The sequence below is a fragment of the Telopea speciosissima genome, chromosome 3 (assembly GCF_018873765.1).
Source record: "Telopea speciosissima isolate NSW1024214 ecotype Mountain lineage chromosome 3, Tspe_v1, whole genome shotgun sequence".
NCBI lineage: Eukaryota > Viridiplantae > Streptophyta > Magnoliopsida > Proteales > Proteaceae > Telopea > Telopea speciosissima.
In genome coordinates, this window is record NC_057918.1 from 5342389 (window position 1) to 5369093 (window position 26705).

The window sequence follows — 26705 nt, forward strand, 5'->3', positions numbered from 1 at the left end:
CAAAAGCAGAGTATGGTTGGACTTCTGTCATCACTTTGTTTAAGCCTGTGGTTAGGACTAGCTCTGTGCTTTATCTTCCTATATTACTCGTTTGTAAAACGTCAGCCTAAAACCAAGGACAACAACAGCTTATTACCTCATGGGACCATGGGTTGGCCTTTGCTGGGAGAAACTCTTGCCTTCCTCAAGCCCCACAACTCCAACACTATGGGTAACTTCTTACAGGAACGTTGCTCTAGGTAGGTCATTCTCTCTATTGATTTTTTTTTACCTTTCTTTTTCCTCTTGAATACCCAATTCTTCATCTAATTCATCATTGGTTTTTCTATCAGTAGTTCACAAAACTATACAAATGTTGCAAAATTCTTAATTGTATTAAAATGGGTTTATTTTCATCCAACACAAATATTCTACGGCACGCTACCCTGTCCTGTTTGTGCTGCGCAGACACAGATCAAGATCATCTCCAGGGAGCAGGGAACGCCCAGGGCGCTACAAGCCATAGGGCTGTGCCGCACACATCCCTAGGTGTGTGCAGCACGGATCTAGATCCTCTATGGTGTGCTGCCCGTAGCGGCCTGAGTGACGTAGACTGAGCTGCGTGCGCAAAGTCCACCTTACCCCTGCCTAAACGCCTTGCCCGAGCGGGGTTAAGGTGGTCATTGCGTGCGCAGCCCAGTCTACACCGCACAGGTCGCTACGGGCAGCTACGCCGTAGAGGATCTGTGTTGGTGCGGCACAACTCAACCATTGGATGCCCCCTGGCAGCACCCTGGGCACACGCCTCCTTGGAGACGAGCTAAATTCGCACAAACACAGGGCCACGTGCAATGACCGCCTTACCCCCACTCGGGCAAGGCGCTAGAGCAGGGGTAAGGCGGTCAATGGGCGCCGCCTTGTGTCTACGCAAAACGGCAGAACGGGCAGCCCATGCCGTAGAAGATCTGAATCCATTTTTATCTTCTCCAATGTTTAGAAAATTTTGATTTACTGAAACAATGGATAAATTTTTCTCCTATTTTATTCCCCCGGCAGGTATGGGAGAATTTTCAAGTCCCATCTATTTGGGTGTCCGACCATTGTCTCCTGTGATCAGGAGCTAAATATGTTCATCCTCCAGAATGAAGAGAAGTTATTCCAGTGCAGCTACCCAAAGACCATCCATGGAATACTTGGAGACAAGTCTTTGCTTGTTGTGGTAGGTGATGTTCATAAGAGGCTAAGGAGCTTCATGCTTAGCTTTACCAATATCTGTAAGTCAAGATTAGAGTATCTTGATGACATAGATAAGCTGGTCACCTCAATTATGGATTCTTGGAAGGAGAGAAACGAATTCAAGTTCATTAAAGAAGCCAACAAGGCAAGATGATCACAGTATCTTTTGAGACATTTAATAATATTTATTATCTTCCTTTGATATTCTATCTCTAACGATGCTTAATTCAATCTATGGTATATGACAGTTTTCTTTCAATCTTATGGTGAAGCAAATACTTAGCCTGGAACCAGACGACCCACGAAGCTCTATATTACTAGAAGATTTCCTTACCTTCATGAAGGGGTTAGTGTCTCTCCCATTATATGTACCAGGAACCTCATATGCCAAAGCCGTTAAGGTAACAACTATTGAATTAAGCTAGAACTGATGAGAGACAAATTAAAGCCTGATTCTTCTTGCATTGATGGGATTAATTAATGGGCAATGAATGGGGTTGTGCAGGCAAGAGCAAGGATTTCGTCCACTGTAAGAGCCATTATGGAAGAACGCAGAAAAGAGGAGTGTGTGGGGCTTGTAAAAGGAGACTTTTTGGATTTGCTTTTGACAAGTACAAACTTAATTGATAAAGAGAGGGTGAGTATTGTAGCGGACCTTCTGCTTGCAGGCTATGAAACCACCTCTACTCTCCTGGCCATGACAGTCTACTTTCTTGGACACTCATCAAATGCTCTTTATCAATTAAAGGTACCACCAATCTCTCTCTGGAAATTTTATGAGAAAAAAAAAATACTAAAAGGGTCTATTAAGTTGATTCTTGTTATTCATCCAAAAAAAAAAAACTTGATTCTTGTTGATACATACAGGAGGAACACCATGGAATAAGGAAAGAAAAGCAGAACAAGGAGCCCTTGAATTGGGAAGATTACAAGAAAATGGAGTTCACACAAAATGTAATAAAGCAGAAACACTAACAATAACTCTTCAATATCAATTAAATTTTTTTTTTTTTTGGTAGAATATCAATTGCTTCTTGGCTTTGTAGAAATAGGGTCTTTCACTCATGATGTGACTAACAAATAATAAGTTTAATTGGTTCTTGAAACCCCATTTCTTGCAGGTTATAAACGAAGCTCTAAGGTGTGGAAACGTAGTCAAGTTTGTCCATAGGAAGGCAATCAAAGATGTCAACTTCAAAGGTTAATTTCCAATATGAAAATATTTGGTTGTTTATAGATGAGTTTAATTCGCTCTGGTTGAACGTTTTAATCTATCCCTTAAATTAATTTTCTTTTATTTGTTAAAAATGATTAAAAAAAATTTTGATGAGCAACGGTGTTTTTTGCATGCAGGGTATCTCATTCCTTCTGGATGGAAGGTCCTTCCCATCTTCACCGCCGTACATCTCAATCCATCCCTCCATGAAAATGCCTCTGAGTTCAATCCTTGGAGATGGGCAGTATGTACTTGTCTCTTAATCCAAGCGGATATTTATTTTTTTAGATAGAAAAAAAATCTATTAAGATAGAATGCATTTGTTACATAAGGTTTCAAAAACATAAAGGTTTAAAAATCAAAGAGTAGAATATGGCCCCGTCTTAATTACATGTCATTGACAAAACCTTCAGGGATAGGAAATGGATAAAACCATTAATATTCCTAGAAAAACGAAGCTGGAAGTCCAGCTACAAAACAATAAAATATATTAGACTTATCCCTCACACTTGGTAGAGTCCGTGCGGGCTTTACAATCTGGTATTTTTGTTACTTTTCTTTTCTTCCCATGATAGATAAGAACTTAAATCACCGAAGACTAACCAATCGAAATAACGGATTGTACTTAAAGAGATCAAACGATCCCATAAAGAAAGAATGCTTGAAGTAGTGGTAAAACAGAGACCCCTTGTTTGATAGTAACCGTTGTCCACTTGATGCTCTTTAAGTGACATAATCGGTTTAGCTTTACTCGCATGCAAAATTACATAGTGTGAAAAATTATAACTGTTGGTCATTATTAGAGATAAATGAATATGGAAAGATTGTAGAGCTTCAGTGCCATATAGAGTCATAATATGAGAATGATTGTAACCGTTGACCACAATTGGTGATCGATAAACGTTAAATATAAACGTTTGAGGAGCATTAAGTGTAGACCTGAAACCAACGAGAGATAAGGAGGTCTAGGTGCATGAAATTGAATGCTGTCATTTCCGTATTGAGTTGCATCATTTGAGGAGACATGGAACTGTTTTGAACTATTTTGAGCCATTCGAACTAGACAGTTGAACCACTTGGTCTAGTTCAATGGCTTGATATGATTTGGAACCTCGTCTTACATTTAAAAAGGAAATCTACCTTTTACTTCTGTTTAGTGAGCTATTACAACCCAGTAGCACACCATTCAATTTAAAGGCTCACATATCGCAACCAAGTAGCACACCACACGCCAAGAGTTAATGCTCAAGGGTCCATGCGGGTTGCGGGGTCTTATATGGATCTGGGTTTTACCTGATGTACCCATAAAAATAAGAGTGGGCCGGGTTCCTCAGTACCAAAAGAAAAAAAAAAACCTTACATCATGGGCCTACCATATAATTTTGGGCTTAACTCTTCTCTCTCTCTCTCTCTCTCTCTAAAAGAAAACCAGACTATGGACTTGGATGCTGAGATATTGATGCCTCTATCTGCTTTGATGCTCAACAGAGTCAAGGGACTGGCAAAAATGTGCAGCCCTTCGGCGGGGGAGTGCGTCTATGTCCTGGTGCCGAGATTGGTAAATTAGAAACTGCATTCTTTCTTCACCATCTTGTGCTCAATTACAGGTAAAAATTTTACTTAATAAATAAATATATATATATTTTTTAAGTTTGTATAAATAGTCATTATTTTAGAGTTATAAATTGCATAACTGAGTCTAATTCCACCATGATCATGCATGATAATTTATGTAATTAAGCCTGTTAATACGACCCTAATATATGCAACTAGGTCTTAAGTTATCGATTTCGTACTATGTCTAACACTTGTGTGTGGTTGTTTTATGGTTTTGCTTTTAGGTGGAGAATCGAAGGTGAAGACTATCCTGTTGCCTACCCTTATGTGGAATTCAAAAGGGGTCTGCCTTTGGAGATTGAACCAATTTAAACAAAACTTGTTCAATTAGCTAATACATGTTTACCATAATAAAGGGAGAAAAAACAAAAAGAGGATAAGCAATGTTGTTTAATTACTTCCCCGATATTTATCTGCTTCGCCTGATTATAGTATATGTGCCATTTGTTCTTTATTTTCATGCATTCAAATTTCAAGGATACTATCTAACAAAGGGTGGGAGAAGGAGAAGGAAAAGGGGAAAGGGGAAACAACCGTTGTTCTAGGTGTAGCATAACGAGGAATTTATAACTAGGGAAAAAGAACGCTGCCAAGGCTGTATTAATCCCCTATGCCTAGACATAGGGGGGGGGGCGGGCGAAATGACCAACCCATCCCCCGTTGGATGCCTGTGTATACGCTGCCATTGGACCCAGCACTTGTGCAGGGGCCATGCAGCCTGACAACGATCCCTCTCCCAACTAACTAACATTTGACATCACTTTGAGACAAATTTTTTAGTATTTGACAGAAGTTCTTTGACTAGACTTACCAATTTGGGTATTGGCATATGAATGGCTTGGAGAAGCAGGTTTTAGTAGCCATTGAAGGGCCTTTTCCATTTCAAAAATTGATTTTTTAATTGTATTTATTTTCTTATTATTTTACACAACTTCTACTCGATCATGTTCTTGAATTGAATATCCTCTATTTCATACTTTATTGAACCAAATGATGTGTCATTTAGGAATATATATCTTCTTGTTTCAAGTTAGTTCTTGAATTGAATATCCTCTATTTCATGCTTTATTGAACCAAATGATGTGTCATTAGGAATATCTTCTTGTTTCAAGTTTGCTAGTGCGTGTGGGGGGGGGGGGTGGTTGGGGGAGCAGCAATTTATGCCCAGACACATGGGACGGGACAGGCACATCATTTCGGTTATATAGGGGAGCGGGTCAGTCATTTCGCCCACCACCATGTGTCTGGGTGCATCCTACACCCTCAATACAAAGAACATTTCTCATATTACATATAAGTCCTTATTTGAAGACCATAATTACTGTCTAAGGAGAAGAAATGAGAGGATGGGAAATGTGTAAAAACAGCAAGTTTTTGTCAGTTCCAATAAAAAAATACCGATCGAGTCACTTGTGAGTTGGGAAGAATCAGACTGAGTCTCATTACCTTTGAAAATTATGTGAGTTTTCAAAACTCTTGATCAGTTTTATGTTTTTTATTTTAGAAGAAGAAACAAAAGAAAAGAAAAGAAAAGAAGAGGAAAACCATACAAAGCTTCTCCCATATCCATAGGGGGACATCTCGATTCTGGTAATTCTATGTGGAAATAAACTATATATCACTTTGTTAAGATTACTAAGAAGAGCAATAAGGGGATTGGAGGAAATATTGTCAAATAGAAGAAGTCTGCCCATATATTTTCGGACGCCTCACCACTACTTCAATTCTCTTATCTCTTCATGTTGTTCATATAAATTTCTTCGTTCTTTTGCTACCGAGGCAATATCATCTGAGAACTTAACATCAAGGGTATTGTTGCGGGTGGAAGGCGGGATGGAAGTGGCCACCTCGATTTGCTCCAAGTCTCTGGAAGTGTGAGGCATTTCCGTCTCTTTAGCCTTACCCCACAGAGCCACATATAACCCAATTACGATCAATGCTGACCCAATCAAGCTGTAAAAATTTATCACCACGTACAGTAATTAGTGCGCAAAGACATTTTTTGAAATATAATAAGGCTGGTCGGAAAATTATTTTTACCTTCCAACGTGTAGCTTTTCGTCTAGGAGAAAGATGCCCATGACTGACACCGCCACCAGTTCCAGTGGGTCGAAAACTGCTACAAACATTGCACCCCTTGCCCTTACCCCCCACGCTATCATCGTAAAAATCAGCGCCGTTGCGAGTATTCCCTACACCACCAACACCAAAACCATAACATACCATTCATCAAACTAATTAAGCTACAAATCTTCAATCATCAAGAGAAAATTAAATTTAAAAAATTAAAAAACAATTAATTAAGTTTAATTGCATTTGTTTTCCATCCGAAATCAAATTAATATATACGTACCGCATATGCTACGCTCCAAAGCCTAATGTTCCACCCAAGCTTCCATTCATCCCAGTTATTACTCCCCATGCATAGAGCATATATGACGCTCAGTACTGATCCCATAAAGCACATTAGAGCCGTGCTTGATAAGTCGCATGGATACCTCTCGCTCATCATAGCCTGAAAAGCCCAAAAACAAAACACACCAACCCCAAAATGGGGAAATTCCAAGGTTAGTTAATAAAGGGTACTTTGGATATTCCACTTGGAATGTCATTGTGAAAGCATATATAATATACCTGAACAATCAGCCACAGTCCATAACATAAACAGCATCCAAGGGACAGTAACGAGGCCAACATACGATCATGGGCTGAATCTGATGTGGAGGCCTGGCTTCCAACTCCATGATGAGTCGTAAGGTCAACTTTTGTTGAGAAAATGTTGACCACTGCTCCTTTATAGAAGGTCAGCACCATCGCACCTCCTACTCCCATGGCAGTCCCCACCAACTTGCCTCTCCCTGCCAGAGTTTTAATCCCTAACCTCTCTTGCCTTCAATGGGTAAAAGATCAAACAATCATTATCTTATTAGTGACACTAGCACATGCAACCTCATTGTCTCTTCATTATTCTTATTTTGTTTGTTTTATTTGCTGATTTGCTGAAAATGATGTTCACAAAAAACAATATTGCACCATCCATTGGCCACAAATCCCCACAAGCTCAATTGAGTTTAATTTTAAATGACCTTTAACCCTTTTCCAACACCTCCCTAAACCCTATGCAATGGTAATTTGTAAAATTCAAAAGATTTAAGCCCTAATAGGGGATTACCCAATACCTATTTTCTTTTGCACCTTTTTCGCTAACTTAGTACCACCCCTCTCATCTATTGAAAGTATGTAAATTAGTCCATCAAAACTAATTGTCGTTTCCGTTTTTAAACGTCAATACTCACCCAACTAAAAGAAAAGTTTGAAGATGAAAATACCCTTTTAAGTTTTAATCCACAATCAGCAAAATAGACAAACGCTCAAGTAAACTGAAACTACACAATGGAGACCAGAAAGATGGAACTGATCCTCATTTCAAGATTTTCAATATAAAAAAAAAAAAAAAAAAAAAAAAAGGCGTGGGAACCCAGATACAGAAAAGATGCAAATCAATCAGCAAGTCACAAAGTCATTTTGAAACCAAGTAGAATGTAAAATAAGTGCATCATCTCACCGCCTGACGCATGAATAAATTACAAGCAGGGCCTTTCAGGCCAGATCAGACCAGGCAGCTAAAGCACATAATATTTTAGTAAATTTATGTTTTCTGTTAGTTAAGTATCGGTGAGTTAAGTCGGTGGACTGTCTCAGAAGGTTTTGAAGATGAGAGGGTGTACATGATAATGGGCCATAGTTGAGGGGTATCCCTATATTTTCCCCAAAATTATATTATCAATCTGGTATTATATAGCATTAAAGTGGGAAAAGTAACCCCAATAAACTGGCCCCTTCTTCAAAACTTTGTCACCCATTTGGAAAACCAGTGTAATTAGATCGCTAAAAACATTCTACATACATAGATTTTTAACCTTTTTTATTTCATAAATTAGGATTCTGTTTACTCACAAGAAATGGGAGAAATTTTGAAATAGTTGGTTTAGGTACAATTTGAGCAGAATGCTTTCCGAAAGCAATTATGTAAACCAAAGGAAAAGGTTTAAATTTCAAAACCTAAACATAGGTTGATAAATATAATGGGGTAGAATAGTGAGGATTATACCCAAAATAATAAAACAAGGAAACAATCAGAATTAAGACCCCTCCCCCCCCCAAATAAAAAATAGTTTTATATTCATAAGGGAAAACTTTTTTTTTTTTTTAAATATAAAAATAAATTGAGAGTTCAACTTAAGAAAAACTGACAAATAGCTGCCGTTTAAAAAATTCCATGTAAGCAGCAAAATTTAAATTTCACCATCAAGAAAGTTAAATTTACTCGGTGTCAAGGGCAAGAGGCTTTTTTCTGGGGTAGTTTAATTAAAGAAATACCATTTGCACGTTTTCTCATCACATTTTACCTATAAAGAGAACCTATATGTACAATAGGTTGTACGACAAGTACTGAGCACCTAATATGCAGCAATCAAAAAACACAAAACGTACCTCACAAAAGGGATGTAAGCGGATTGGATTTGACTCGGATAGTGCTATATCCGCATCCGTATTCGATTAATTTTTTAACAGTTTCAGATAGTGCTAAACGGATATGGATCGGATATTTTTTCGTTTATATATAAATATAGCTTTTTGGATAGCTGTAGCATATCCGTATCCGCATCCGTTTAGTTTTCGGACGGATTTGGATAGTGCTAAACGGATACAGAAACGGATTTTGACTATTCATTTACATCCCTACCTCAAAATTAATGCGATAATATAAGTTGTGGCTGGAACGAGATTTGTCATGGCTACGGCAAATGTTGTGGATGTTAAAGTCAAGCTTGACACATAAAGATTCTGAGTCAACGTTGCCCTGCTCAATAAAATGGAGAAAGTTATTTTCAGACAAACATCAAACAGATGGGGGATATATCTATCTATATATATATATACATATGGATGTGATTTTTTATTTTAGGAGAGGTAGGGCAGTAATTCAGTGCTCTCCTATGTCAACACAGGAGCCACATGACTAAGGCTCTTTTTGATATCATTTTTATTTTTGCTTATGACCTATTTAAGAAAAAAATTATTAATGAAAATCATTTTCGATCAAAAAATGAAAACCGTTTGGTAACAACTACACACGATGTATAATAAAATGAGAAATAAATTTGTTTTGTCAATGCAGTATGCACTAATAGCTTTTATAATATTTTTTAAAGAGACATGGGCCATGGAAAATTAACATATTTTTAAGAAATGGGCCCAAAGCCCATATATAAGTATAAGATATGGATGCCCTCTTCACCCATATCCTTTCCAATTCCTTTCGTTTTTTAACTTATCTGTTAATCAAACTGTAACACTATATCAAAGAAAACTGATAATTTTTTTTTTTTTTTTTTTTTTATTTTTTTTAAATTCGCAAGTGTGACCTGCAATTGGTGAGACCGTCGGCCTCCAGCAGGCTGGTGCTGGATGCTGTCGGCCTTGTCCTCTTGCAACAAATGGCAATTCAGGTTCGTGCCTTATCGATGGACCCACAACGAGGTGGAACAACCTCGAATCAGCCAGGATCACAACCTCTTTCCAAGAACGAAGTATCTGTTTGAGAAATCAGAGTTCCTAGGCTTTGAAAATGGTCATGGCCCAACCAACTTCATTTGTCATTCACTGACAAGGATGAGTTGCTTAAAAAAAAACCTGATAAGGATGACAAGATGAGGCTACGTTTGATTGGAAGGGGAATTAAAGGAAAGGGAAGGAAAGGAAAGTGAAATTTTCTTACTTAAAAAAAAAAATTTGTAATCATACCCCATGATTATCCCATGTGATTATATCACTAATATCAAATCAAATCATATTTGATTATTAAATTTCACTTTACATTGCATTCATTTTCCTTTGGTTAAAAATGTAAAATAAAAATTATATAGTAAAATATATCATTACTAAATATGGTAACAAAAATTAATCAATCACATGGCATAATGATTACAAAAATTTCTAATTTTTAAGTATGAAAATTTTCCTTTCCTTTACTTTAATTCCTCTTGCAACCAAACAAAGTCAGGGTTATGTATAAAACGATTGATGGGAAGGAGAATCTTGTGAAGTATGGGGAAAGGGAAGATGAAGCAGTGTAGGCGCTGGTGGTGGCAAGGGGTGGATGTGGTGGTGATTGTGCAACGATGGGTTGAGCAGGGACAGGGGTTGGCTTGCAAGGAGGGTCCTAGAGTTGCAGAGAGGGGAGGTGGGTAGCAGCAGTAGAGAGTGCTGGAGTTGTGGAGAAGGGAGGTGGGCAGCGGTAGCGGAGGGTGTTGGAATTGCGGAGTAGGGCAGTAGAGGGTACTGGAGTTGCAACGGGGTTGTAGGTCAGGTATGATGCACACATGGGCTGGGGTCGATGTAAGGGGTTTGGGTGGGAGATAGGAAAGGGTGCGGGATGGGCGATGAAGTGGTGGAGCGATGGGGTGATGGAAGGGTACGGTCTAGTTGGTGGCGCAGAAACTCCGATGGAGTATGAAGAACATGTCTTGCGAGGAATTTTTATCCTCTCAATTACACTGCTCGCACTTGACGTTAAGTACATCTAATAGAGGGAGGTGGACCCCATCTCGGGCAATGTGTTTGGGCAGAGGGTAGGATAGTCATTTCTACCTCCTCTGTTAGATGTACTTGACGTCAAGTACGGGCAGTGTAATTGAGAGGATAAAGATCCATCTTGCGAGTGCGACTCTGTCGGAGAAGAAATAAGTTCCCAAGCCCGAATTGAGTTGTTAAACGAGGGGTTCATGAAAGTGTAATGAAATTACCTCCTTACCCCTTGTTTTCGTCAATTAGAACACATATTAATATAAGGTCCATAAATGCGTTCTTTTTTCAAGGTCCGAGTGAACTCGGCCGAGGTTCCAAGTGTAAATTTGAAAGTCACAAAAAGTTATTTCAGATTAACTCTATCTCATCCCAAATATGGTCGAAAATATCACTAAAAAAATCCTAAAACTAAAAATGACCTAGCACTGCTTCCTAAGAGCAGGGTGTCTACCAATTTCACCATGATGGCTTGTTCGAAATCATATTAGCCCATTCATATTCAATCGTCGAGATTTAAGGAGTCAATTCAATTGACATTTTTTAGGAAAGATTTAAATCGATGAAAAAAGACTCATTTAAATTGTTATCTGAATGTTCAATAAATCTTAGCTTAGTATCTAATATCTTGGTATGCTGTCAGTTTTAATAATGGATTTTTGCATAGTTTAAGCTACCTTGAAATGGAAGAGTTGGAACTATTTAGTTCTATCCTAAATTTAGAGAGAGAGAGAAAGAAGATGATGTTTTTTTAGAGAATTAAAATAGGATAGATGAAATAGAGAAGTGCATCCGGAGTATTGTGTGATCGGCGTTTTTCTTTAAAACTTGGAAGAAAAATTTTATAGGACAGTCATACGGCCAGCTATGATACATGGTGCGAAATGTTGGGCAGTTAAAAAGCATTATATAGATAAACTCAGTGTAGTGGAGATGAGGATGTTGAGATAGATAAGTGGCAAAACTAAGAAGGATAAAGTAAGAAATGATCATATTAGAGATAATTTGGGAGTATCCCCAATACATGATAAGCTACGAGAGAGTCATTTAAGGTGGCATGACCATGTTCAACGGAGGCTTTTGGATGCTCCAGTACGGAGGAGTGATTTGATTTAGATTGAAAGAACTAATAGAACCAGGGGCAGACCTAAAATGACCTTAGGAGAAGTGGTGAGCAAAGACATGCATAGCTTAAACCTTGTATCAAGTATGATCTTGAATAGAACTGATTGGAGGGCAAGGATCCATGTAACCCATCCCATTTAGTTAGGATAAGGCTGAATTGTTGTATCTAGCTAAGGCGAGGGCTGGTAGGGCCTTCTTCTTCTTTGTTGTACTGGTCGTTTGTGTTTGTCTCTTTCAGTCATGGGATTTAAGGGACCAATACTTGATCCCTGGTCTCCAAAAGAGAACATCTAGATTTTGACCATTGAGACAACCCAGGGTACTGGTGTGTCCATTTCAGTCACTCCTATGTTTCATGTGGTTTACAGTTTGCTTTCTTTGTCTACTAATTAAGTGGTAGTAAAAATGGAATTTAGGTTTTAGCAAACCTAGGTTTGGGGTCTATGATTGGGTAAGGAAGGGTGTGGGTGAATATTGAAGACAATAGGAATAGGTTAAGGTTCAGGGATCATTCCAATTAAGGGTCTGAAATTGGTTTCTTCCGGCAGCCGGTAAATTAAAAAAGGGGCGCCGTATGCGGCCACGCTGCATGCACCAGCCAATGAGAATGCATGCGATGGCACATTGGGCGGCAGAATTTCCGCTCCCTGCTGTGCGTGGGTATAGCCCCTACGTCCGGCATAGGGAACTTTTCTCCATTAAAAAATATACTAATTAAAAACTAGGATTTCAGCTTAGGTAAGGGTAAGGGTTTTCATTAGGGTTAATGGATGGAGGCCGGTTAGGATTTAAGTATAAGGAAGACTGAGACTTGAAGAGTAGTAACAAGAAGCAAAAAACTAACTCCACTTAGAACTATATCGGCACCTGATTTATGATATAGATTAATGGACACAATTAAATCTAAAATATACAAACAAAAATGAAGAGAACCAGCTCAAACTGGACCAGAAATACCCAAAATTACAAAAATACCTTTAAGAACCAAAATGGAAAAACTAAAATAAACAAAACCATTATACTTGACTGACAAATCTGATGCAACGAGCCCATAAAACCGCATGCACTTTGGCTTTATTATGTGGGTACATGGACCCAAGTGGAACAGTACGTACACGTGAAAACCATCTCGATCAGTTGAAGAGTCAACTAGAATTTAGTGTGTAATCTTTGTATGCATGCATGCATGCAAGCACATTACTTTTCTGCACTTGATGTATCCTTTATCAAATCACATGCTACTCTCAATTATTGAAATTTGTTTGAATCACAAGTATGATAGCTAGCCATCTCTGTTCTGGAAACTTTAAACCATTTTACACAGATGATGTAAAATATCAATTCTAAATCTGTTTAACCCCTTATTTCATTAATTTCAGAATTTCCATGTTTTGCCAAAGTCTAAGGGTGTCAACCGGTATGGTTTCGGTACGATCCAGAAAATAGGTATCAAATATCGATACCATACCATACCACATAATATGCATATTTCTAATATCGATACCATACCGAATCTATACCGATTCGATACGGTATGGATTCTATACAAAATCGGTTTCAAATTCAGTATTGAAATCTGACTTGTAAAACGGTATTTATTCGATATAAAATCTATAGGTGGGTGAATCGATGGTGATTAAGCATTTGGGTTTTCCACTTTTTGTGTAGCGTAGGAGAAGTGACCGAAATAATTAAACCACCAATATTGGGATTTATGGAAAACCATTCTCGCATCTTCTTATCTACCAGCAATCCCTGCCTCGACTTCTTCTTCCATTTCATCCCTAATTCACCACCGAAAAGTATGAAAGAACGATTAGATTTACCATGGAATTACAAAGCTTCAGCCACTCTCAAGTTTATATGCAACTTGAGAGGTGTGAGAGGAACTGGTATGTCAGACAAGGAGGGATTCTATACTTCTGCATTGTGGCTCCACAAATATCACCCAAAAACCAACCCTCGCCTGCAACGAGAGCGAGAGTGAAGCTTCAAGAACCATCAATAATGTCAAAACTTAAAATAAGATGTTGTTTGTTCTTTCCCAGGGAGGCCGAGAGTGAGGGAGAAAGATATTGAGTTATCAAAAGAAAAAAGAGAGATATTGCAATGGCTGAGTGGGTGTCACCATCAGCTTGTCATTCAAGTTTCTCAAAAAAAAAAAAAAAAAAAAGCCGCCTGAGAGGATAAAAATTCGTCTTTCACTCAGTTTTCCTTTCTTTTTTTGTTTTTTTTGTTGATAAACTTCACTCACTCTTACGGTATGTGTAAAACGGTACATATCAACGGTTTCAACATAGAAACCGATACGATACCTTACCGAGGGTAATGCCATTTTTTTGGTATTGTACCGTATCAAATTTGTAATGGAATGATTTGATATGATCTTATGTGATTGATTTTGATTTCAGTTTCGATAGACGATTTCGATTTCAAATTGACACCCTCACGCTATACATCCTTAATTTACTAGATAATTACTATGTGTAGTAGTTTATCTGTCATTAATGTTTTAATGGATGCGCTTTTTGTCTTGATCAGCTAATAAAGCGGAAGATAATGTAAAAAAGAATATTGTATTGTGAAGACCCTATGGACCGTTGCATGCATGAATTAAGTAGTACAGAAGTAAAGCTTTGTTCTGGTCGTATATATCATCCTGATCCTCTATGGCCGGGCGGGCAGCCGAGCAAGCGGCCATTGTGGGGCTTCTTCATACAGGCGGCAGGGGGCAAAATGATCGCCTTACCCGTCACTGCACAAGCATCCCGCCCGGGTGAGATCCACGCTCTGACTGTATGAAGCTGCACAATAGCCGCTAGCTAGCTAGGCTGCCCGGGCGTAGCGGTTCCAAACAAATCATGGTCCTAGCTAGAGCACATGATGATGATCCTGATGATGATGATGATGATGATGATGATGGAATTAATGATTTTCCTGGTGCTGAGGTTCTCTTATTGTGTTGTTGCCATGCAAGGGCAGAGAGAGTTTTTGTATCCTAGGTTATCTTTCAAGTACCCGGCCAAAAAATATCCCCCCAGATATGATGGACAACTTGATCTTGGTGTTGTGTGTGAGTTCTAAGCTTGCTTAACGGGAGTCGGGAGGACAGATTTTTGGAGGAGGTTGTGTAGAAGAAGTTGGAGATGGAGTTATACTTACCCAAGTAAACCACACAAAAATGCTTGAAAAATCACCATCCACGTCAATTTTGGTCTGGTATTTCTGCGCACAAGAGCAAAGAGATTAATGATCATTCATATAAAGCAGCAATTAAGTAAAAGTTTATAAGAAGAATTAATACTTAAAAGGAATGATCCAAGTAAAGGAAAAAAAGCTAGTAGCGAATTGAACGAACCTTTCAACGACTAAAGCAATCGGGCCTAAGACAATCGTTGCAGTTAGGCATCTATATGCCACCAGTATGCTCATATTCATGCCGTCATTTTCAGCCATCTTTATGAAAATATTTAGACCAGCAAATATCAGTTGCACCACAACCATTACTGTTATGGCTTTCAAACCAGCGATAATATTTTTTGTGCTTAGATTACGAGCCATTAGTAACAGAGCGAACCCAAAAAACAAAAAAAAAAAAAAGAGAGCTAGAAAGGAGGTTGGAGGGTAGAACGACAACTGGAAGACGGAAATAGAGGACAGGAGAGAAATATAGCCGAAGGCCGGGTACGAGGAAAGGATAGAAATGTAGCCGGAGGGTAGAAGGTAAGGAGACAAAAGAAGCTGGAGGGTAGAGGGTAGGAGAGCGCACTACTTCTACTTATATCGCAAGTTCACCTCTGGTTTATTAGGGGAAATGGAAAAACAAAATAAAAGCAAAAGATGGGATGGATGAGAGGAGAGAGAGGAATTTTTATCCCCTCCTGTTACAGCACGGCTGTAACGCACCGTGCGGCGCTGCAGAGGCCATGTGGCACAGCGAACCCCACGTGGTGCACATGACCTCTGTAGCCGCCACACGATGCGTTACAACACCGTACTGTAACAGGAGAGGATAACGATTCGGAGAGAGAGATAGACTTTTACGATGCCGGTCCACCTTGTACTTGACAACGATAGCAATACCCGTCCTTGTATGTTGGCTATTTGACGCGTGGCATTGGCTTTACCAGCAACCGTTAGGTTCTCCTCTCAGGTTCTCTGCCTAGTTAGGTTTGTAGGTTCTTCTCATAGGGAGGGTGGAAATGACAACCTCACCCCACCCGGGCAGTGTGTTTGGGCAAGGGGTGAGGTCGTCATTTTTGGTTCCCTATGAGAGGAACCTACAAACCTGACCGAGTAGGTTCTTTCTTTTTTTTTCTCTAGTTTGAATTATATTATTCTTAGATTTTTATCCTCTCAATTTGGAAAGTTTATGTAGAAATAGACGGTGAATTTTCTTGACCAGTTTTACCCATTTGGTACCTCCAGAGTGATGAGTGAGTGACCGAAGAGTGTGTTTTCAAGTTTCAACTTGACTTTGGGTTGCCTCACATTGAAATATTAAGATTGGCATAATTTCTTGGGGCACCCACCTTAGGCTCACTAGGGTCTAGAAGCTCACAGTTTGTGCGTGGCACAGGGGTCATGTACGAACCTATGGGGGATTTAATCGGCCTACAGTCGGATACCCCTCCTATCTCACTAAAAGAAAAAAATATTAAGATTGGGGTTCCTTGTTAGGGTTTTTTATCCTCTCAATTTGGAGAGACAATGGTGAGTGGTGGGTTGCCATCTTTGGTGGAGAATGAAGCTTGAAAGGCACCCCAAACATCGTCTCTCCAAATTGAGAGGATAAAAAACCCTAACAAGTAACCCCAATCTTAATATTTCAACGTGAGGCAACACACTCTTACAACTCAGTTTCGAACATAAACTGATGAATTCCACGGTCACTGCCACTCACTCTGGAGCTATCAAATGGGTAAAGCTGGTCAAGAAAATTGAGAGGATAAAAATCTAAGGATAATATAATTCAAACTCGAGAAAATAAAGAAAGAAACTCAGACGGAAAAAAATGAAAACAGAAAACTGTTTTCATGTTAAATTTCCTTTCTCATTCTTTTGATCTACTTGAACAAGAATGCTGCCACAAGGGGAAGAAAATGAGTCCAACATAACTAATGCACCAAGCTAATTAAACCAGACTCTATGTTGCTGACACTAAGAGATCGAGATAGAATGTTAAAGTTCCACATGGGTGACTAGAGAAACAAAACACGTGGTATTGTTTTTCTAATACGGCGGCCATTGCCTTAGGTTTTTAGTCTTTGGTAGGTATAGACCTGAATCCGGACTAGGTGGATCAGCTCTTATCAAAAGGAAAAGCCAACTTAGAATTGATTACTGAATAAGTCTATGATCAATACGTGGTGTTGAATGAATGTCTTCTTTTTTGTTTTTTTGTTTATGTATAAGTCTATAAAAAGACATGTAATGTGGTTATTGATATAAGTGAACTAAATAGAAATACAAGTTACAGTTCAATCTCTCTCATTTCTCTTCCTCTCTCTCTCTCTCTCCGACTCATTTTCTTCTTTTGATCTTATTTTCTCTAGGGAACATTGAGTGGTTCCAAGTTTCCCATTTCAATCATTAATGGATATGATCAACGATTTGCCATCAGTTAACAATATTCTTCTGTTCTTAAGTGAAGAAATTATGAGACCTTGACTGGCCACCCTTGAAGTCGGGATTCTGCAGTGAGAGCCAGCCTAGCCCAGCTTGACGCGATCCCCTCATAGTATATGACTTTCCTGATTCCCAGTTTTCCACTTCAACAAATCCGCAAATCACCCTATTTTGAGACAAACTTTTTAGCAGCTCGATCCACCACCATCACCGGCGAAGACATACCTTACACCCTCCTGAATGACCGAAGAGCTCGCAAGATTTTCATACTCTCTCTCTCTCTCTCCTCCTCTGGAAACTCCCCCCCTCTGAAGCCCCCTTTCGCCCCATTTCAGCCGCTGCTGCAACCCTCCTTCCAAGTGCCCCAAAATGAAGTCCGGCATAGCCTTCGAAGAAGAAGAAGAACATGTGGGCCCCATTCTTTTTTTTTTCTAGTAAAAAAAAAAAACAATTGCAATTTCGGAGGAGAAGGTTGCCCGTCGTGTCAACAGCACACGTCAAATAAGGAAATATGCACCTTTTCGTCTGACACTAGTTCAGGAGGACCCTCTGATCAAGAATGATTTAATTTTTTTTTTTTTTTTTTTGGATAAAAACAAGGATGATTTAATTGGGGATCCTTTGATTGGTCCTGCACTCCACCTCACCCTTCTGACTCTTAACCCTATTCCTAAAAGTCGTGATCCTCTCCAATTCATAAAAGTGATAGGATTATTTACGGATTTTACTCCTCCCCAAATCTCAATCTATTATTTCTTGTAATTTTTTCCCTAAAAATGTGACACGTGGCATAACCAAATCTAACGGTCTGTATTTAAAATTCAACTTTTAAATCCTAACTAATCCTGGTTACACCAACTCCTAGACTAACCTAAGTTGGTGTAACCAAACAAACCCCTAAACCATGGTTAACGTTTAGATTCAAAGTCACAACCCTACCTCGTTTGCCCCCATCTTGCTCTCTCCTATTTGCGCAAAACCTCTCAATCCTCTAGGTCGCCCCCATCTCGCTGAAGACATCGAGGGTAAGCGAAACTCGGTCACCCCATCTCGTTATAGAAGGTGTTGCTCCCTTTCTCTGTGGAGCACTTCTACGCCAGCGCAAGAGCACGCGACGGAGCACCGTCACGCAGCCTCTGGATTTTCAGGCGACAGCTCTTCGCCTCTGTAACTTCAGGCAACATATTCCTCACTCCACCGGAGCAACCTCAACTACTGCGAAGAAGCCGGAGAAAAATCCTTAGGTGGTGAGTGCAAATCTGAATCCTTTCCCCTGTTTTTTTTCTCCTTTTCTTTTTTTGCTTGTCATCTCTGACGTCGACTTGGATTTTTCTCCTCTCCTATACTTTACTGTAGACATCTATACCCATTGTATTCTAGGGTTTCCAGTCTTCCTTATTAATCCCATCTCATCTTTTTGGTCAAAAGTTTTGATCGTCATTCTTTCTCTCAAATTCCTTTATCCCTTTGTCATTCCTTCATCCTGGAGCCATGGCATCGAAAGCTAAGAAAAGACTACCTAAAGCTGCATCCTCTTCCTGGAGAGGAGTAAAATCTAATTGTACTTATGCTATATACGGAGCTTTTCATTTTTTCATTTCTGGGTATCTGAATTTCAGTTTTAAAAATAGTATTTTTTATGTCACAATTTAGGGCTTGAAGATGCTTTGATGGGCTATATTTTTGGCAAGAAAAAGGCAACTAAGGTTGCTCACTCGTGGGTACTTTAACTTAAATCACCGACTTTTTGAATTACCTATAGAGCGAGCGGTAGCAGTGCTTGAGCACTGCCATTCTAAAGTAATGGTAGCAGTGCTCCATCAATCTGAACCGTTGAATTACCATCATCTAATCTGGAACATTCATTGTTCGAGAGCACATTACCTGCTCTTTACCCACATAGCCGGTGAATTATTCACCTCTTGCAAACACGATCCCTCAAATCTGAGCAGTCTTCTCCTACAAACACGGTCCCTTAAATCTGAACCGCATTCATTTTCTTCTGCAGACAACCTCTTCGTCTTTTTCACTGATCTAAAACTATAATGGCATTTCATTCCAACCTTCCAAAGGTGGAATCCTAACTTAATATTGAAGATAGAAAGAGAGGCAGCAAATACCCATCGCTATTCAAAGGAAAACCATCGGCGGCGGCCCAATCCACTCTCTCAGGCTTGGTTTATACAGATATGGCTCAGTGATTCTCCTTTTATTACTTATTCCTTCTCTACTTCATCGATTCATTATTTGGAACTTTTCAGCTTAAGTTCAAAGTTCTGTGATTTTATGGTTTCTTTACAAAAAAGAAACCTGAGAAAATTTTGATTTTATGGTTTCTTTCAATTGGTAGAAATGATGGTTGGATTCTTTCCCCTTCTTCTCCGATTGATATCCATTTATGATACATACGTCAGTGAAAGGCTTAATTTGATTGAAAAACAAGTGTTTGGAAATGGGGTTTCTATAGAATTATTGAAAGAAGAACAAATGACTCCTTTGGCATTTGAGTATGCATGTGACGGATTGCCTGGAAAGAGTTCCCCAAATGGTTGGGTTTCCATTTCATGTTTGGAAGGCAAAACCTCTCATTCTATCTTCAATATTAGGGTTCTATTTCACTTTCGAAGGCTAGAGTGAAATTCCATTAGGGTTTTCAGATTGGTAAAGAAGAATAAGGGTAAGGGATTTAGGGGATCGTGTGTGGAAAGAAGGATCTAATTTCCGGCTATGTGGGCAAAAAGAAGGTTATCATTTTGTTTGTCCTTTAAAAAATTCAACGGCTCAGATTTTATGTCAGAAAATCAATGACTAAGATTGATGGAGCACTACCATCAATGTTTTATTATGGCAGTGCTTGAGCGTTGCGACCGTTTAGCCTTACCTATATGCAGTAAACATGTGGAATGTTCTCCTTCCACCCCCCCCCCCCCACCCCTACCGCTACCCCTACCCCTACCCCTTTCTCATGAAGTGCATATGATGAATGGTAAAGTTACAGAAGAGTTTCTTTGTGATTTGATTTAACAGACGCAAAATCCCATCCAACAAATAGGTGATCAAATAAAATATTGTGCCTATTTAACACCATAGAATTAGAGAAGCCCTCATGCATCAAAGCATCTTCAAGCCCTAAATTGAGAAATCAAAAATACTATTTTTAAAACTGAAATTCAGATACCCAGAAATGAAAAAACAAAAACTCCATATATAGCATAAGTTCAATGGGATTTTACTCCTCTCTAGCAAGAGGATGCAGCTTTAGGTAGTCTTTTCTTAGCTTTTGGTGCCATGGCTCCAGGATGAAGGAATGACAAAGGGATAAAGGAATTTGAGAGAAAGAATGACGATCAAAACTTTTGATAAAAAAGATGAGATGGGATTAATAAGGAAGACTGGAAACCCTAGAATACAATGGGTATATGTCTACAGTAAAGTAAAGGAGAGGAGAAAAATCCAAGGAGAGTAGAAAAATCCAAGTCGACGTTAGAGATGACAAGCAAAAAAAGAAAAGGAGAAAAAAAACAAGGGAAAGGATTCAGATTTGCACTCACCACCTAAGGATTTCTCTCCGGCTTCTTCGCAGTAGTTGAGGTTGCTCTGGCGGAGTGAGGAATATGTTGCCTGAAGTTGCAGAGGCAAAGAGCCGTCGCCTGAAAATCCAGAGGCTGCGTGAGGGTGCTCCGTCGCGTGCTCTTGCTCTGGCGTAAAAGTGCTCCACAAAGAAAGGGAGCAGCACCTTCTATAACGAGATGGGGTGACCGAGTTCCGCGTCTCCAGCGAGATAGGGGCGACCTAGAGGGTTGAGAGGTTTTGAGCAAATAGGAGAGAGAAAGATGGGGGCAAACGAGGTAGGGTTGTGACTTTGAATCCAAAAGTTAACCATGGTTTAGGGGTTGGTTTGGTTATACCAACTCGGGTTAGTCTAGGAGTTGGTGTAACTAGGGTTAGTTAGGATTTAAAAGTTGGACTTTAAATATAGACCGTTAGATTTGGTTATGCCACGTGTCACATTTTCAGGGGGAAATTACAAGAAATAATAGATTGAGAAATGGAGGGGAGTAAATTCCATTATTTACCTATCATCTCTCCTTCCGTCATCTATTTTATATAAACTTGGGGAAACATCATCCCCCTCCCCTTTAAGTTTTCTTAATATCAATTCTATCCCCAAATTTTGAAAAATGATAATGCCCTCCCTTACTTTTTAAAGATTCTATCAACCGTACCCTAAGTGACTAACTTTGTTAAAATAGTATATGAAAAGACGATATTACCCTCATCTCTAACCTCAATTCTTTTAATTGGAGTTGCAATAAGGGAATCGAGAGATTTAAAATTTTAAAAAAAAAAACCCACACCTACCAGTTCCAGTAGAGGTAGGTTTTGACCACCTCTGCAAACCACCACTACCCCACCCCTTCCACTATACTCTCATACCCACGCGCCACCTTGCCGCTGCACACCCATGCCCAACCGTCTCTTTACCGCTACACCCCATGCCCACCCGCTCCTGTCCCTGTAACCACACCCCACTCCCCTACCTATGCTATACCGCCTCTACAACCACCACCTCCCCACCCCTTCCCCTGCACCCCCATGTCCTCCCGCTCAGCCATCATCCGTTTGATCTCTTCTAGTGAAGTCTCAGGGCCAAGGGCATTGAGAACATTGCCGAGTTCAATGGAAGAGATCTTGCCGTCACCATTAGCATCAAATCGCTTGAAAACCTTCCCAAGAACCCCCCATGGATTGGCTCAATGCAGTCCAGTAGGGTATGAACTCCGACGACCCTGGGGACAATTACTGGCACCGCTCCATAACTAATAATGAGATCAAGATGATATTCACGACTCAAGATTTCTAAGGATCGAAATCAAAAGAAGAAAATGGTGAAGATTTATTAAGAATTGGAACGAATCCCCAAAATCAACGAACTTGTCCTTGCTATTGTGGCCAATTAAAAGATCTAATTGCATTATTGCTAGAACACTGATGACTAGGAGGGCTCGTGGGGCATTCAGGTGCCGGTCTCTTGCTTCTAAAAATTGGACGATCACTGAATCTCTTCCATTTCCAACCAAATGTCAATGGCCATGGCACTTGTTTCCTACACTACTTATGATTTCAGATCTAACTCAGAATGTATATTTCAAGTTTAGCAATCACAACTTTAGTGCAATTGTTGCCAAAAACTTGGCACGGAATGTTTGTACTGACCACCACGTTTCTCCTTAAGTTTGTTATATAATTCTTTGTTTTCCATCAAAATAAAAATAAAAAACTGTCCTCATTTTAAAAATCCTCTTTTACTTTTGACCTAATAAACTTTTGTTTTGTCAATAAAACAATAGGCACTGAGAACATGTTATCAAATTTTAAATACGTCTTAGTCACCTACCGAGGTGTCATGTAAATAGAGTCTGGGTTCCATTTGTCAAATAGGTGAAGCATGCCTAAGTTTTCGTAACTTTATAACGAATGATGACGCATGGGGGTGTAGCACTAGCATAAGCTAACATAAGCATTTACTTATCTTGGTTTCAAATTGTTATTTAAAATGCTAAAGTTTCTGGAAGCATTCACAGAAAATTCATTGAATTAATTATTTTTAGGTGGGAGCAGTCTGAATTGACGTTACCCACTTAACCTGGTCAAGTTTTGGCACAATAATATCCCACCATTCTCTATCTATATAATATTTAAATCCAATTTGAGATTTGTACAAGAGGGAAAAACAAATAAAAAATATGATTAAAAAGTTTTAAAAAAAATATAATAGTTAAACATTATAGATTGTCAAAAGCCACAAATCAGTTTTTTTGGACAATCCATCGAACTGGATGGATAGAGAGAAAGAGTCTCTGCAACAATTAAAAAACGTGTCTGCAACGACAAAATAAAAGCGTGTTTGGAACAACAAAAAAAGTTATAGATGGAACGTGTCTTGACTGTCTTCTAACTTTTGCTTCTTAAATGCAAATCGATCTTTAAATCTTCCAAGTATAACAACAAAAAAAGTTAAAAGTATTTCGGCATGAATAAACCAACTTCCTTACTAGTATTCTTCGCGTTTCTGATAGTCTCTCCTAATGTTCTTCTCCCTATACTGCAACCGCCTGTGACGGCGGCTGCTCTGCCTCTCTATACCAATTCACGTTGGATTGTCGATGAAACAGGGCGAAGAGTGAAACTGGCATGTGTGAATTGGGTTTCACACCTTAAACCGATGGTGGCCGAAGGTCTCAGTAAGCAACCTTTGGATGTCATCTCAAAGCAGATCGTATCGATGGGATTCAATTGTGTTCGTCTTACTTGGGCAGTGTTCATGGTCACCAACCACTCCTTAGCCTCCATGACCGTCCGCCACTCATTTCAAAGCCTTGGCCTCCTCGATTCCCTTGCCGGGTTCCAGCTAAACAACCCATCTCTGCTTGATCTTCCCCTCATCAAAGTTTTCCAGGTAATCAGAATCCCATCTTTTGTCAATTCTTAATTGGTTAGTAATGCTGCGCGGGCTTACATGGGCTTCTTCTTTAGGTCTTTGGTGCTTTTATATACTTGAGGAGTAATTATTATACTTAAAGGACCAAGTTTTCGCCTCCAACCATTGTAAATGGGATCCTAGGGTGGAAGAAGGCTTCAGAAAGGTATTTTGGGAACATACTAAAATTCTATAGGGGTTTGTGAACCCTTGGTTGATGGGTGAACCGTCATCTATGGGTGGAAGAAAACTCTCTTCTATATATGCTTAATGTTTTAAATAAGGGTGCAAGTTTTGCCCTGTTGGCCCAAACCCGTCTTGGCCTGCCCTGAGCCCGAACAGGGGCCTGAGTTGATATACCTTGGTCCTGAGGGCGGGTTAGGGCTGAAATTTATGATCCTGAGTCAAGGTCAGACCGGTCAAGCGTTGAGGCCACGAGTTAAGCCTGGCCCGACCCTGACCCTGTTTTAAGTTATACTATAAAATATATATTGATATAATATATATAAAAGATGTATGTTATAAACTTTAAACATCACACACATTAATTTTGTTAATATATTATATATGAAAAAAAATAATTGATATAATATATTTTATTATAATATTATTTTATGCAAAATTGATTATTTTCTCCTAGCCCAGCCCAGCCCAACCCATGCATCTATCCTTTGATCCTCTCCTCATAATCATGGTCAAATAGGGTCAGCCTGGCCCAACCCTAAGGGCAGGTCAGGATCGGGCTGGACTTGGGCCCAACTATGGGGACTCAGGGTAGGGTTGGGCTTCGGTTTTAAAATTTTGGGTTAGACCTTCTAACATACTATGAGAGGCAGGCAGATCCCTCTATTAATGTCCGGTCCTTAGTGCCTTCGATCATTTACTAGAGGAGCTATCCATGCACACTTATTATTGCCCCCTCAAAATTGTGTGTTAGGGGAAACAAAAATACCCTCCAAGTACCAATGCAAAGAAAACTAACTTGGGGTTGTCTCTATCCAATATATGTAATTTAATTTTTGGAATGCAATCTCAGGTGGTGGTATCTAACCTTGCGAACAACAATGTGATGGTGATTCTCGACAACCACGTTAGCAAGGCCGGTTGGTGTTGCAGTAAATGCGACGGCAATGGCTTCTTTGGTGATCGTTACTTCAACCCAGACCTATGGCTTCAAGGGTTAACTGCAATGGCGACCATGTTCAACGGCACTACCAATGTGGTTGGCATGAGTCTAAGAAATGAACTTCGGGGATTCAACCAAAACACAAGAGATTGGTACAGGTAACACACATATATATTGTTGGGTGTATTTTTTACCCTAAAATATGTTCTAATATAAGTCTACATGAATAAGGAATTAGACTGTGGTGGATCCCACTTAGATAGAGCCCATCTAACTTAAAACACAAATCTTTTCTATAAATACTAACTGGATGCAGTAACCTGTTTATTCCAAACTTGATATGTAGAGTGTATTGCTAAGCAACCTTGTGCTTAAACCCGAAATATAACAAAAATTATTTGATTCTTCATCTCTTGCTAGTAAAGGATAAAGATTGATTTTTCTTCATTTTCATCTCTTTATTAAGGTACATGCAAAAAGGAGCAGAAACAGTTCACGCAGCAAATCCAGATGTTCTTGTTATACTCTCTGGGTTAAGTTTCGACAACGATTTGTCGTTCCTCCGTAAGCAACGGGTGAAACTAACATTTAATGGAAAGCTAGTATTCGAGGTTCATTGGTACGCATTCACGAACGGAAATGTTTGGGAGAGTGGAAACCCTAATCAGGTATGTGGAGGAATAGTGAATAATGTGATGAAGAAGGCTGGGTTTCTACTAGAACAAGGATGGCCGTTATTTGTGAGTGAGTTTGGGGTGGATCAAAGGGGTACGAACGTGAATGACAATAGGTTCTTGAATTGCTTCTTTGGTGTTGCAGCTGAATTGGATTGGGACTGGGCTTTGTGGTCACTAGTTGGGAGTTACTACATGAAATCAGGGGTGTTTGGGGTGGAAGAGGTTTATGGCATGTTGGATTATGATTGGTCTCATACTAGGAATTCAAGCTTCTTACAAAGACTTTCTACTCTTCAAACTCCTTTTCAAGGTATGCCCAAACTCCATGCCACCTCTCTTAAACTGTTCTGTTTCCGTCTGTTGATTTCAAAGGCCTTGGGGTTCACTATAAATTTGTAGCGAGGGTTCTTTTTTCTCTCATCTCACCGTGGACATAGGCAATCTAATTTGTCGAACCACATAAATCCTTATGTGCACTGTGTGATTATTTATGATTTCCAACTTTTTTATCTCCATTGTTAAAATGCAGGACCAGGGGTTTCTGATGTAAGGCCATATAAAGTACTTTTCCATCCATCAACCGGACTTTGTGTTCAGAGAGAGGTATTAAAAGAAGAGACAGTAATAAGTTTAGGGTCTTGCTCGGAGTCTGAAGCAGCTTGGAGCTACACAACTCAAAAGACTTTGGAGCTGAAAGAGACATATTTCTGCTTACAAGCTGATGATGGCAGCTTGGGTAAACCAGCAAAACTTGGAGTCTTCTGTTCAGATGATACCTCAAAATGGGAGATGATATCGGACTCCAAAATGCACTTGTCATCTAAGCTCATCAATGGAAGCAGAGTGTGTTTGGATATTGACTCTAACAATGCCGTGGTCACTAATCCTTGCAAATGCTTGAGTAGCAGAGACCATACTTTTTTTTCTTTTTTTATGAAAAGTAGAGACCATACTTGTGATCCTGGGAGCCAATGGTTCAAGATCATTGATAGCACAAGGGCCACAGGGAACAAACACAAGAAAAGTAGTTGA

At 39.4% G+C, this 26705-nt stretch overlaps 2 protein-coding genes and 1 pseudogene across 2 annotated transcripts; 2 read left to right on the forward strand and 1 right to left on the reverse strand.

The window, feature by feature from the left end:
• The first annotated feature begins 12 nt into the window (after window positions 1-12).
• Window positions 13-4399, forward strand: LOC122654026 (annotated as a pseudogene).
• Window positions 4400-5763: 1364 nt separating this feature from the next.
• Window positions 5764-6862, reverse strand: LOC122654027 (WAT1-related protein At1g68170-like). The gene is made up of 4 exons (XM_043847999.1): window positions 6683-6862; window positions 6402-6563; window positions 6089-6240; window positions 5764-6001 (listed from the first exon to the last, which is right to left on the reverse strand). The coding sequence occupies exons 1-4, from the start codon at window positions 6860-6862 to the stop codon at window positions 5764-5766; spliced, it is 732 nt and encodes a 243-aa protein (XP_043703934.1).
• A 16561-nt stretch (window positions 6863-23423) lies between these two features.
• Window positions 23424-26705, forward strand: LOC122654029 (glycosyl hydrolase 5 family protein-like). The gene is made up of 5 exons (XM_043848001.1): window positions 23424-23849; window positions 24907-25154; window positions 25463-25983; window positions 26203-26574; window positions 26614-26705. Exons 1-5 carry the CDS (start codon window positions 23424-23426, stop codon window positions 26703-26705), a joined length of 1659 nt encoding a protein of 552 aa, XP_043703936.1.